This window comes from Urocitellus parryii, unplaced genomic scaffold (assembly GCF_045843805.1).
Source record: "Urocitellus parryii isolate mUroPar1 unplaced genomic scaffold, mUroPar1.hap1 Scaffold_62, whole genome shotgun sequence".
NCBI lineage: Eukaryota > Metazoa > Chordata > Mammalia > Rodentia > Sciuridae > Urocitellus > Urocitellus parryii.
The window spans coordinates 463,430-476,957 of record NW_027554113.1 but is presented as its reverse complement, the minus strand read 5'-3'; the positions used below and the strand labels follow the sequence as shown (position 1 = coordinate 476,957).

The 13,528-nt window shown below is 38.9% G+C and overlaps 1 protein-coding gene across 1 annotated transcript in view; it reads left to right on the top strand.

Moving 5' to 3' along the window:
* Positions 1-13,528, top strand: part of LOC144252872 (DNA polymerase alpha catalytic subunit-like) — a 94,912-nt gene that overhangs the window by 40,641 nt on the left and 40,743 nt on the right. Inside the window, 3 exon segments of the mRNA XM_077794940.1 lie at positions 3,823-3,862; positions 8,858-8,974; positions 13,003-13,107. Coding sequence (XP_077651066.1) covers positions 3,823-3,862; positions 8,858-8,974; positions 13,003-13,107 — 262 coding nt within the window.

The window sequence follows — 13,528 nt, the reverse complement described above, 5'->3', positions numbered from 1 at the left end:
TCCCTGCTTTTTTTTTTTTTTTGGTAGTAGGGATTGAACTCAGGGTGCTTAACCACTGAGCCACATCCCCAGTCCTTTCTGTTTTTTTTTTTTAATTTTGAGACTGGGTCTTACTAAGTTGCTGAGGCTGGCTTTGAGGTTGCCATCCTCCTGCCTCAGCCTCCCAAGCCACTGGGATTACAGATATGTGCCACCATGCCTGGATTTTTGTTTCCCTCTGAAGAAAAAAAATCTAGTTTACAAAAGAAAGATTGCTTGAGGAGTAGAAAATATTTGATTTGGGGGCTGAGGTTATGGTTCAGCAGTACAGCACTCATCTAGTATGTGGGAGGCCCTGGGTTCCATCCTCAGTACCAATAAAAATAAATCAAATAAAGGTATTGTGTCCAACTACAACTAAAAATTAAATATTTTTAAAAAAGAAAGAAAATATTTGATTTTGCTTACCATCTTATCCCTAGGGTCTTGAGTAGTGCCAGAAAGAGAACAGGCACTCAATCAACATTTGATGAATGAATGAGTGCTATGAAGGTTGTTCATAGGGTCTTAACTGCTACTGCCATTGAGATGAGATAGACACCAGTTCACCAGAAACAGAGAAGTTACACAATGTAAAAAATGGGTCAGTTTTGGTGTTAGACAAATAAGAGGCTAGATTCCCCCATCTGAAACTTACTTTACTGTTTCAATTAGTAAAGTAAGTAAAGTGAAAGTAAAATAAGTATAATTTATATAATTAGGTTTGATTATATATAACCCCCCCCAAACAGCTTCTTTGAATATGTTCAATGTTTAGTTCTCCATCATGGAAAAGACTGGAGGAGGGCAGCTCAGGGATGGTGTAAAGGCTACACAATGTTTATGGACTCACATTGTTACCACTCTATTCCACCATCTCAGTGTGTGACTTTCATTTTTACAGTTATATCATGACCCAAGATGGTTTCTGAGCTTCAGCCATCACATCTGCATTGCAAGAAGAAAAACATGGAAAAGGCAAAATGGCAAAACAGAATCCCCTTTCAGACATGCCAGATTTCTTTAAATAGCCTTCCCTCAAATCCCCTCACAACACTACCACTTATATTTTGTGGGCCAGAAATCTGTCATATAGCTAAACCTTGTTGCAAAGAAGGCTGGGAAATGTGGTCTTTTCATCCTTCTGCTAATGAGCCCAGTTGAAAATCCACATTCTATTACTAGAAAAAATGGGGAGAAATGCCTGTGTGGATAAATAACTTGAAAATTCTTGAATAGAAATTTAATATAATAGGTAAAGCACCAACATGCTCCAAAAAATGATCATAACCAAATATGTTGACTGAAAGAAATTTCTGCCAGTTGATACACATAATTAGTTTAACTATCATATCCCTTTGATTATGTTGATACCAACACACTGACAAAGTGATAAGAATAGCTGTTTATTAAATGCTTTTTAGGTGTGGACTTCATAATGGCACTATACATGTATTATTTCAATTAAATTTCACAATAGCTTCTTAGGTAAGTATAAACATTTTATAAAAGAAGAGCCTGAGATCTCAATAATCATCACAAGTTTAAACAGAAATAGAATTCTAAGAATCTACTCCCAAATCTGACCCTACATGATGCTTTAATCCTTCCAATATAATATTAAAGAGAACAAATTATAAACAATATTTTAAAACAATAATTCTACCATCTCAGAAGATACAGTCCATTTTGCATATTGCATTCACATAACTATTCAATATATTGTTGCAATTAAATGAGCATACATCATTTTGCCCTCTGCTGTTTTCACTTTATGAAATATCATAAACACTTTCCAGGTTTTGCATTTTCCTAATTATTTTCCTTTTGATATCACATCATTAATCTGCTGCTCTGGAGTGGACATTTAGATCCCAAATTTTTGCTAACAGAAATGGCACACATTAACATCTTTGCATTTCTTTTCATCTTTATTCTTACAAAACTTTTATATGTGAGTTGGGCATGGTGATACATGCCTATAATCCCAGCTCTGCAGAAGGCTGAGACAGGAGGATTGCAAATTGGAGGCCAGCCTGGGCAATTTAGAAAGACCTGGTTTCAAAATAAAATAAAAAGGGCTGGGAATGTTGCTCAGTGGTAGAGTGCTTGCCTAGCATGCATAAGACTTGGATTCAATCCTCATTACTGAAAAATTTTACATAGGGAAATAATGGCTTAAAATATATAACCATGCTTATTGTACTCACATTGCAATGTTATGTTCCAAAAGATTGTACCAATTTACACTGCCACCTTTAACACAGGAGCAGTGCACACTTCATGTTACCAGCAGTGGATAGTGTTTATATAAAGAGCTATAGAGAGTTAAAAAGGCAAAATTATATTGTTATGCATGTATGAATATGTAACAAAAAATCCCATTCCTATGTACAACTCTAATGCACAATAAAAAAAAGTAGAAAAATATCAAGACCAGGCACATAAGAATTTTGAATGGCATTCAAAAATATTTTGTAGGTTATGTTATGGACTGAATATGTGTCAGAAGGAGAAACAGGGAGTAAACATAGGTTTATTGGGTATTAAGTAATATTACTAATCATTATTTAAACAAAATGGTCATCACACGAAGAAGGGGTCAACAAGCATGTGGGCAAAAGTGTAGAGAAAATATTACCAATGTACAGTAAGCATTATTCAATAAAATATACCTATTTGGAAAAAGGAAAAAATGAGATGCTTACATTGCATGCATTGTACCATACACAAGAATCTAATGCCCTTTTGTCTTTCAAAACATTAACATTTTGGAGGAGTCCAGGCAAGATGCTTTGTAAGTCATCCTGCACTGTGCATCTATAAGTGGTCCTATACTTTGAAAAAGTCTGATTGTTTCTTCATGTTTAGATTCAGGCTAGTGTGTGTTGTATTTGCAAGAAGAGCATGTAGGCGATGTTGTTCTTTTCTCAAGTGCATCACATCAGGTCAAATGTGATGAGGTTAGACTGCCACTTATTAGTGATGCTTCTTTTGGTCATTTGGTTAAGATGATGCATATACTTTTTTTTTTCTTTTGTACCAGGGATTGAACCCAAGGGTGCTTAACCACAGAGCCACATCAAAGCCCTTTCCATGTTTTTTTTTTTAATTTATTATTAATTTTGAGATAGAGTCTCGCTAAGTTGTTCGGGGCCTTGCTAAGTTGCTGAGGGTCGCTTTGAACTCATGATTCTCCAGCCTCAGTTTCCCAAGTTGCTGGGATTACAGGTGTGAGCCACCGCTCTGAGCGGTGCATATACCTTTAAGTTAGGACACACACACACACACACACACACACAGTGTTCACATTCCTTGAGGCAAAGGATCAGACAAAACTCAGAGTGCACACCATGAGGCAGTCGTTTTCCGGGTTTGGGGGAGGGGGACAAGGGGGCCAGCCCTACCACGCCCACCTTCCTGCCCGCCCGCTCCTCTTTGCTTAGAAAATCATTTCTCAGAACCAGAGAGCCCCTACTCCCACACGCCCAAATCTTTTCCCAGTAGCTTGCGTGCGACTGTGCAGATCCTCCGCCAAGCTCCTTTACAGAGCCCGTCCGCTTCTTTCTCCAGCTCTCTTCCGGTCTCTTCTCAGCTCCAGTTTTTCCCTGAGGAGTCATCACAAATGCGCGCCCCCGGGAAGGCCCGTGGCGGGGCGCGGCGCGGTGCGGCACGTCAGTGGCCTTCCTGGAGGAAGTCCTCCACCTCCCAAGCCTCTGTTTGGCTTTCAGGCTGGCGCCTATCTCGGCCCCCGCGCCAGTTTCGGGCTGGTTGGCGCGGAATCTGGAGACTGCGGGACTATAGCGCCTGTGCAAGGCCGACGACTGCGAACTGGGGGCAAGCGGTGAGGGACGACTCCGCACTCAGAGCACAGGTTGGGAGTGTGGGGACAGCAGCGTGATTGCGTGTGGTGGTGGTGGTGGTGGTGGTGGGGTCTTTGCTTTATTTCTTCCGAAGGAGGCGTGCGCAGGGTTCGCTGTGCGGGTCTGCTTTGGCTCAGACCTTGTGGTTCAGGGCGGGGGCCTTTCGGGTTCAGAACCAGCATTCTAGTAGGGCGGCTTGTAAATCCGAGCCACCCATTGCAGGGTTTTCTGTTTGGGAGGCTGTCACATCTCTGTCAGCAAGTGACCCCTTTTAAAAATTCCTTTGGTAAGTCATACCCACGTGTGGGAACAACTTCAGCGAGACTGGGGTCGGTGGGGCACTGGCCTGATCAAGGGTATTTCACTTCTCCCACCTGCTTGAGGACTACGACAGAAGATATTTGCCCCTCCCTTGCTAGAAACTCCCAGAAAATTGTTACACTTTCTAACTAGGCAGGAGAGAAAGCTGCAAGTGCTGACACCATATACAGATGCGTTTTGTCTTTTTAGTAATGGATTTCTATTTTATGCATTAACACTTTTTCTTTCAAATTATTCTATGGAAAGTTCTTCAAGTGCTGCTATTTTTTAGCGTTCAAATCTAATCATTTTGGCGAAGTTCCTAAAAAATACATCAATTCAGCATTTCGGGTACATTGTATATCACTCAGTTTGTCAGTGGTAATCTTTTACTTCCAAAAATAGAATACAAAAATGCAAATAGATTCGTCTGATTTCTGATTTTTGAACAGTGTTCAACTAAAATGTGACTTAACTTCCGTGAACTTCTAACATAAAATCAGATGCTTCACTTTTTTAGCCCAAGCATCTCCTGTCACTCAAATACATCACCATTAATGAGAACTTGCTTCCTAATCAGCTTCCTTTGCATTCAGCTAGTTGTAAATCACAGATTTCAATTTGTTCTTTAGCCTTTCGTTTTTTAAGACAATTTATTTTGGAGAGTCGACTAGCCTGGATTACAAATGGGATATGGGATGTGAGTATCTGAACAGTCTTTGCAGCCTTCTATCAGTGATTTGCCACTAAGCCCTTTCTTCACCCTAAAAACTGTATGCCATCCATGAACATCAAGAAATCACTCTCTGGAGGATACTGTGCAATCTTGAGACCCCTCTTAAGTCATGATGTTGATTAAGTACTTGCTGAGAACTTGTGACTGGAATTTTTCCTTTAGAGCAGACTGAAAGATTGTTACCTGAAAGACTTCTTTTGCAAGCTAGTGTCTTGGCCTGCTTTTGGGGAGGATGCAGGTACTCCAGATAGTAATTTTAAAACAAATATTTAAGTCTTTGTAAATGGATTTTTTTCATGCTTATTCCTTTATTTACTAGTTACTTACATGAAGCATTAGAGACATGTTCCAAAAAGGGAAATCTGGATTTTGTTTCTTTTAAATGTTAGCAGGTGGAGCACCTTGACAATAGCAGTGAAAAGTTGAAATATCTATAACTATTTTTATGGATGAAAAGAGATCAAGGGGAGTTTAGTGATCAAAAAAGTTATGTACATACCAGGCATAGGTATTCTGCCAGGCTCTGATGATGGGTAGACTAGGCATGGTTTTTGTCCTCATGAGTTGAGATGAATTTCCAGTTATATGCAGTGCTGTGTTGAATCTTCCCTGAGGAAACTGCTTTGCTTTATTTTTGCTCTCTGAAACTAGACTATGTATGTGGGAGTATATATATGTGTATTTGACTGCCCTGCATCTACACAAAGAGAAACAAATATAAACATTAAATTAGTTTATGTTGCTAAGTACAAATGAAGATAGCCATCCTCATGTAATCCTTGCAGCTTTATGAAGTAGACAGATGTGGTTTATTTCCATTTCACAGGACCCTCAGGTTCTGCATTAGTCAGAGTGCTTTGGTATAAGCTGAAGGAACCAACTCTAGCTAATTTAAACTGAAAAGGAATTTATTAGAATTCCATAGCATTTGCACAAATCCTGAAGGACTGGAAATCTGGTCTGCAGGTTGCTTAGCCAGAAACAGTGATTAAAATTGTGCCACAAAACTGGGCCACTGAGGAGGTCATTACCAACCATGACTAAATACTTGATGCTAGATCTTGTACCTTGGGACATTGCTGGCACTGTTGCTTCACATTCTCAATCTTCCTGCAACTCTTGCTACTTCTAGAATCTTCTTTAAGTCCATATATCTCTTATTGGGACATTAGCCACTGGATAGGTTTTTCTAATCATTAGAGCCTATTTTAATGCCCTAGCTCCAGCTGCAAGAGTGTTTGGGAAAGGGAACTTTCAGCTTGTATAGGCATAGGCTCTGTGAACCCATGGGACTTAAAGTGTGTGTGTGTGTGTGTGTGTGTGTGTGTGTGTGTGTGTGTGGCGTGGGGGGGGGGTTCCACAGATTGTTTCAGATGCTGGGCAGCTTCAAATAAAACAGCTGTCCACTGCTGAACTGGTTAACTTGTAGTCTCATATTACCTACTAAATGGCAGAGCTGGGATGTGCTACATCTTAATTTCTCAGTTGTACTGCTCACTTTACACTCATGTCAAACTTACCTTCTGCACTGATTTTCTCTTGATTCCTGAGTACACCTTGGATTTGAATACCTTTGTAGTTTGTCTCACACCTCTTCCTCTGTTTGTTCCACTTTTTACCCTGTTCTGTGCTGGTGAAATTCTTTCTAGGCTTGTATTGGAGACCTCCCCTATGAAAACTGACCTGATTTCTCACGGAAAATTAATGGTTCTCTTCTCTACATTTCCTGTCTGCTGTTCTTACCTCTTCTATGGCACTATATTTATATTATGATGGTAGTCTCAGGGTCTTTTGCTTTACTTGACTGTGAACGTCTTGAGGCTACAGGCAGCTCTGTCTTATTTGTAATTGTACCACAAACCCTGTGTAGTGGAGCAGTGTTTCCTGTGGAGTAAGTCCATTTGAAGACCTTTAGATTTTGTCAGATGTCAAGGGAGTCTTAAAGGGAATATACTGCAGCTAGCTTTTCACTCTTATTGATTGTGTTTAATAATCTCTGAAACCTTTTCATGTAAGCCTACTCAAAACTTTTAAATCATTTGAATTATACCCAAGATTTTGTGACTGTCATCATTAAGTACCCACATTACTTAATTTTTACTTAATGCCTTTCCAAAAATGGATTTAAAAGTCAAATGTGAAAGTCAAACAATAGGCTAAGATGTTATAGAGATTCCATTTACAGGAAGCTAAAAAATAAGATTCTCTAATTATACTTGACCTTTAAGATATAATTTTCAACAGTTTATTGCCAGTATTTGGTACATGTTCTTTAGATTGTTTCTTATACTTCAAACAGTCAAACAACTTAGTGTTGTTATGAATATGCCATTGGGGTTGGAGCTTTTAAGATGCCTCTTTATCAATACATCTCCCTTTTTGTGCCTACTCATTTTAATAAATTAGAATGGAATATAGTAGATGGCTGCTGAGCCTAAACTTATGGCTGGCAGGCAGCACTGTCATCTTGATTTGATTATTCATCAGCTGGTATCTGTGGATGAATTCATTTCAGTATGTGTGTGGGGTGGTCAGTTTGTAATGACCAAAAGCATGAAGAGTTAAAAAGTTGAATGAGTGAATGCTGAGGCCCTCTGGTATTTCAATCAGTTTTGACAAAATATATTTTAACCTTGGTAATGTGTTATTATTAACCTGTAATATCATGGTCCACTGAGGTCTTGAAGTCAGTGATAGAATTAATAAGATGGTTCCTTAGAACCATCTTTGTTTTGTTGTTGTTTTGTTGTCCTCTAATCCTGTCATGATCTTTCAATACCACTATGAACTTTTTTTTAAAATATTTTTTTTAGTTGTCAATGGCTCTTTATTTATATGTGGAGCTGAGAATCAACCCTGTACCTGACACATGCTAGGCAAGTGCTTTACCACTGAGCCATGACCTCAGCTCACCACTATGAACTTGAAAAAAAAAATAATTCCACTTTTTTTTTTTTTTGGTTTTAGATGGACACTTTATTTATTTTTTATGTGGTGCTGAGGATCAAACCCAGTGCTTTACACGTGCTAGGCAAGTGCTCTACCACTGAGCTACAGCCCCAGCCCAAGAATAATTCCACTTTTAATGTTTTTACTTTTGCATCTTTATATAGTATCATCTTGTATTAGAATTATGGTACCATCTTTGTTAAATACCCCCAGTCTCTAATGTATTTCACTTTGAAATTCCAGGTACTTTACCTGAACTTCTATTAGGGCATGTGTTCTACATATTCTTTAAGATCCAATTGCTACTTATCTCCTACATTAGATTGTAGGTAGGGTAAACACAAAGACCATATTTTTTGATCTTTTAGTCCATCATATCACCTAGTATTTTGCAAAGAACAGATCCTTCTTAAAGACTTTCAAATGTTGATTAATAGGAAGCAAAATGAATTGTTCTTTTATGACCTACTGGATTATTTGTGGCCTGTCATTTCCAATGGGAAGGCTGTAGACTAGCTAACAGCTAATATTTCTGTAGGGTATCAGTTGGCTTTGAGACTTTCCTTTTTTTTTCTGGAAAAAATTAACATTGGCTTCAGTTGTAACAGGATCTTAGAGAAGATTTTTGAAGAACTACAGGATCTGCATATTTGGCCATGAGCTTTGTGAATTATTTTACATTATAATATTTAATTTAATATTACATATAATAAAATTGCATATTATTGTTGACTAGAAGTGTTCTTCATTTTTGGGGGGGGTACTGGGGATTGAACTCAGGGGCACTTTACCACTGAGCTACATCCCTCAGCCCTTTTTATTTTGAGACAGAGTCTCATGAAGTTGCTTAGAGCCTTACTAAGTTGCTGAGGCTGGCCTTGAGCTTGCAATTCTTCTGTCTCAGCCTCTCTAGTCACTGGGATTACAGGCATGCACCACCATGCCTGGCTGTGATTTTGTAACATCTCCTATACCTTTCTGTTTTTATCACCTGTGTCAGATTCAGGAAATTTTGTAACTTCTCGGGCTTGTCGAGAAAAAAAGTCAAAGAAAGGTCGCCAAGAAGCTCTAGAAAGACTGAAAAAGGCTAAAGCCGGTGAGAAGTATAAATAAGAAATAAGTAACCATTTTTCTTCCTGTACTTTATCTAATTTATAGCCTGCTGGTAGTGTGTGTCACCTCTGTAACTGTATTAGTCATCTTTTTGTCCCAGTGACCAAAAGACCTGACAGGAACAACATAGAGGAGGAAAAGTTTGCTTTGGCTCACTGTTTCAGAGATTGAATTCATAGTTGGCCAATTCCATAGCTCTTGGGCTATGGAGAGAGGCAGAACATTGTGGCATAAAGGCATGGCAGAGAAAAAGCAGCTCAGAATATGGCAATGGGGGGAAGGAGGGAGAGAGAGAGAGAGAGAGAGAGAGAGAGAGAGAGAGAGAGATTGATTGATTGATTTCTGCTCACCAAGGACAAAATATAAACCCCAAAGGCACACCCCAGTGACCTATCTCCTATAGCCACACCTTATCTGCCTATAGTTAATGCCCAGTCAATCGATCCACCGATCAGGTTAAGGCTTTTATAACCTAATCATTTCACCTCTGAACATTCTTGCATTGTCTCACACATGAGCTTTTGGGGCATACCGTATACCTAAACTGTAACCTGCTTGAAATAATACTTTCCCAGAATATCTTCAGTTGAGGACTGAATACAAGTCATTAGTAACAAAGCAAAACTACAAAACACCCTTTGACTTTTATAAAGTTGTTTTAGGGTTTACAAAGTGTTTTCACACATATTTGAGCCACCAAAGAAGAAATCACATGGATTTAGAAATATTTGTGTATTTCTAAATACTAATTTAATTTAATAGTAATTATGAGGTAGATTTATAGATTATGGAGAGTACTCATTCCTTAAAAGTTCCTGTAAGGCACTTTACAGATGAGTTTAAAATTCCAAAATTAAAGTAGCTATATCTATACTTTCCTTATTTGGTGTGCTGTGTCTCTGCTAGGTCCCTTGGCTTCGCTGGGGGAACTGAGCGGTGCTTTAAAGTCTTTAGCAGCCTAGTTAAGTACCTTCTCCTTGGACAGTATTGTTTTAATTTGCAAGGGAATGGAGACTTGGACCTTACTTCTGCAATGTCCTGCTTGTAAGATTGAATGTAATACACTTTTGGTGGTTTTCCTCTGCTCATTATTTTTGCCCTGTATGCAAAAAGTAAAGTGATTACCATCTATATATCATGGTTTAGCTTTACCTTCAGCACTCTTTCTGAGTATCTTAACTGCCAAGGCTAGAAAGTGATTAATGCTAGAAAATAATAATACCTAACTTTTTCAGCTGACACTATTATAAGTGATTTTACTAATATGTTTATTCATTTAATCCATCTAGTAACCATATATAAATTAGATACTATGACTAACAACAGTTTGAGGTGAGGGCACAGAAATTCAGTGAGATCACATGGCAGATCCTTTATTTAGACCCAGGCAGTCTGGTTTTGGAATATGCACATTTCACTATGGCCTTTACTGTACTGGGCAATTAAGCAAATAGAAGAGGATTTTTGCCATGTGGCTGGCACCATTTGTTCAAGTTAAGGGAGGCAATCAGATAATAAAATGTTGCTAAAAGAATTAGAGTGAAGCAAAAGTAAAGCATTTTTAATGTAGGTTTTGTGGGGCATTTCTGATGTTGGCACAATTTGGCTGATTTCTCTTTAAACACTGTGATATTAATTGTATGGCTCCCCAGCACTAATAAATAAAGAGTCAGGGCCTGGGATTGTGGCTCAGTGGTAGAGCGCTTGCTTAGTGCATGTGGGGCCCTGGGTTTGACCCTTAGCACCACATATAAAATAAATAAATAATAAATAAACAAAGGTATTGTGTCCACTGCAACTAAAAAATATTGAAAAAATAAAGAGTCAAAAGAACTTTTTATTCAAAATGATTTTTTTTAATATTTATTTTTTAGTTGTAGGTGGACACAATATCTTTATTTTATTTTTATGTGGTGCTGAGGATCAAACCCAGTGCTCCACACATGCCAGGAGAGTGCTATACCTCTGAGCCACACCCCAGCCCCCAAAATGATTTTTAAAAATAGTTTTCTTAGCCAGGTGCAGTGGTGCATGCCTATAATCCCAGCAATTTGGGAGGTTGAGGCAGGAGGATCACAAGGTTGAGGCCAGCCTAAGCAACTTAGTGAGACACTATCTCAAAAAATAAAAAGGCTGGGGCTGGGGCTCAGTGGCAGAGCACTTGCCTAGCATGTGTGAGGCACTAGATTTGATCCTTAGCACTGCATAAAAAAATAAAATAAAGTCATGCTGTCCATCTACAACTACAAAGAAAAACAAAAAGGACTGGGGATTTAGCTCAATGGTAAAGCACCCGTGAATTCAATCCTCAGTATCAAAAAGAGAAAGTTTTCTAGGATCTTCTTAATATTATATAAATCAACTGGGCACAGTGGCACCTGCCTATGGTCTCAATGGCTCAGGAGGCTGAGGTAGGAGGATCACAAATTCAAGGCCAACCTCAGAAACTTAGCAAGACTCTATCTCAATATAAAAAGTAAAAGGGTTTGGGGATGTAGCTCAGTGGTAAAGTGCCCCTGGGTTCAATCCCCAGTACCATCCCCTCAAAAATAGTAGATAAATCAGTTGGACTTGATGGCACATGCCTATAATCCCAGTGGCTTGGGAGGCTGAGGCAGTAGGATCACGAGTTCAAAGCCAACCTCAACAATGGCAAGGTGCAAATCAATCCAGTGAGACCCTGTCTCTAAATAAAATATAAAAAAGGGTTGGGGATATGGCTCAGTGGTCAAGTGCCCCTGAGTTCAATCCCCGGTACCCCCCCAAAATAGCATATAAATCAACTATTTAAATAAAAAACAACAGTATGCCTTCAACCAACAATAATAATTATGCCAGCCTCCCCTCCCGAAAAAGAAAATTGGTTAATATGATAATATTAATTGGACTAGTTTACATTTGGCTTGTTAATAAGTTTGGTAGAGTAGGTCGTTTTTTATCAAATGGTAAAAGGCCAAATCAGTACCTGCCAGTGATCCCTAGAGAGTAAGTTAAAAAAGAGGTGAAACAAAGCCTAGACCTGTAATCATTATATGCTTTATAGGTGTGGCAGAAATCAGTCAGCTCTGTTCATCAAGCTCTCAAATATCTGTGTCCCAGGTTTTTCCTAGAGTCTTAGCTCTTCAGGTAGAGTTAGTCATCTCCCCTGATATCCTATTTGAAAAATGCAGAACTCTTGAGAGAAGGTGGATATTTTTCATGAGATATCTATGAAATCTTCCTAACCAGCTCACCAGATTCTCATTTGGGGTGTATGTGGCCCATTACCATGGGCAGTGGCAGCAATGGTGCACTTCTGTTATTTTGTGCAGAGGCATTCTGCTTTAGTTGTACCAGTAGCTCATGGTACTATGACCCTTTGACAGGCAGCTAGTGTGGCTACTTTCTCTGGACTTGCCTTTCAAACAGCTCAGCATATAAATCCCTGTGCAGTTTCAAAACCTGAGAGTGGTGGAGGATCAGTGGTGAAGCAAAGAGCGAACACTCAAAAGCCTTTTCTTGTTGGCTTATAGAAGAATATGCTTGTTTTGCCAAATTTTTGTAGGGGGCTGGATGAGGGAGATTTTCCTTTTGCATTTTATTTAGTCAAACAGGCATTAAAATTGTTGTCTATTTGTAGAACATCCATCAGTAGTGGAGAAAGAGGTGGTATGCCTTACAGGTTTGCTAAGTATAGGAGCAACCAGTCTAGAAATTACAAGTGAATAATCCCCAAAGCAGCTAATGAAGAATTGGCTATAATTCAGTTTGTTTTTTATGAAGTAGATGAGTAATTGATGGTGTGACAAGTATATTATGCTAATGGAATCATTTAATATCTTATGTTAACACCCACCTAAAAGGAATACTAAGTTAATTGATGTCTATTTAAGGAAAACCCTGTAGTGATATTGAATGTCAGAACTCATGATTTGGTTGCAGCTTCTCCATCAGGCTGCCATTCCAATTTCAATTTGACAATTTTTTTTCATAAGAACTGTTTAACACTTTCACTCCATTTGAAGCTTTTTCTCAAACTTGTATAATGGCAGATCGAGGACTTCACAAGTGTTTATGAAGAAGTTGATGAAGATCAGTATTCGAAGCTGGTTCAGGCATGGAAGGATGATGACTGGATTGTGGATGATGGTATGTAGGAGGAAATTACCTGCCAGGCACTGTGTTTGTTGCTTTTTGTAGGTTTTCATGTGGAGTTTCTACTTTGCCTGGGTGGAGGGAAGGCATTGTTAGAATCATACCTTTGGTTTGGATCATTTTTAGTTATTTGAGGATGAGGAAGCAGAACAATAAGAAGTTGATTTGGCAACATTTTGGAGAATCAAGGCACATACCTCAAGATATAGTAAAAATCATCCAGGAAACGACTCTGTGGGAATTGTGAAGATGCATGAGACCCTGCATTCAACCCCCAATACCAAAGTGGGAAAGGGTGAATTGGGAGGAGGGTGAATTGGAGTGAATTGTTTCTGTGGGGCCAAAACACAGCATCTGAATTAAGGGACAGAGATTGAGGTTCTCTTTTCTCCTTTGCAACTGTGTGACTGTGGCC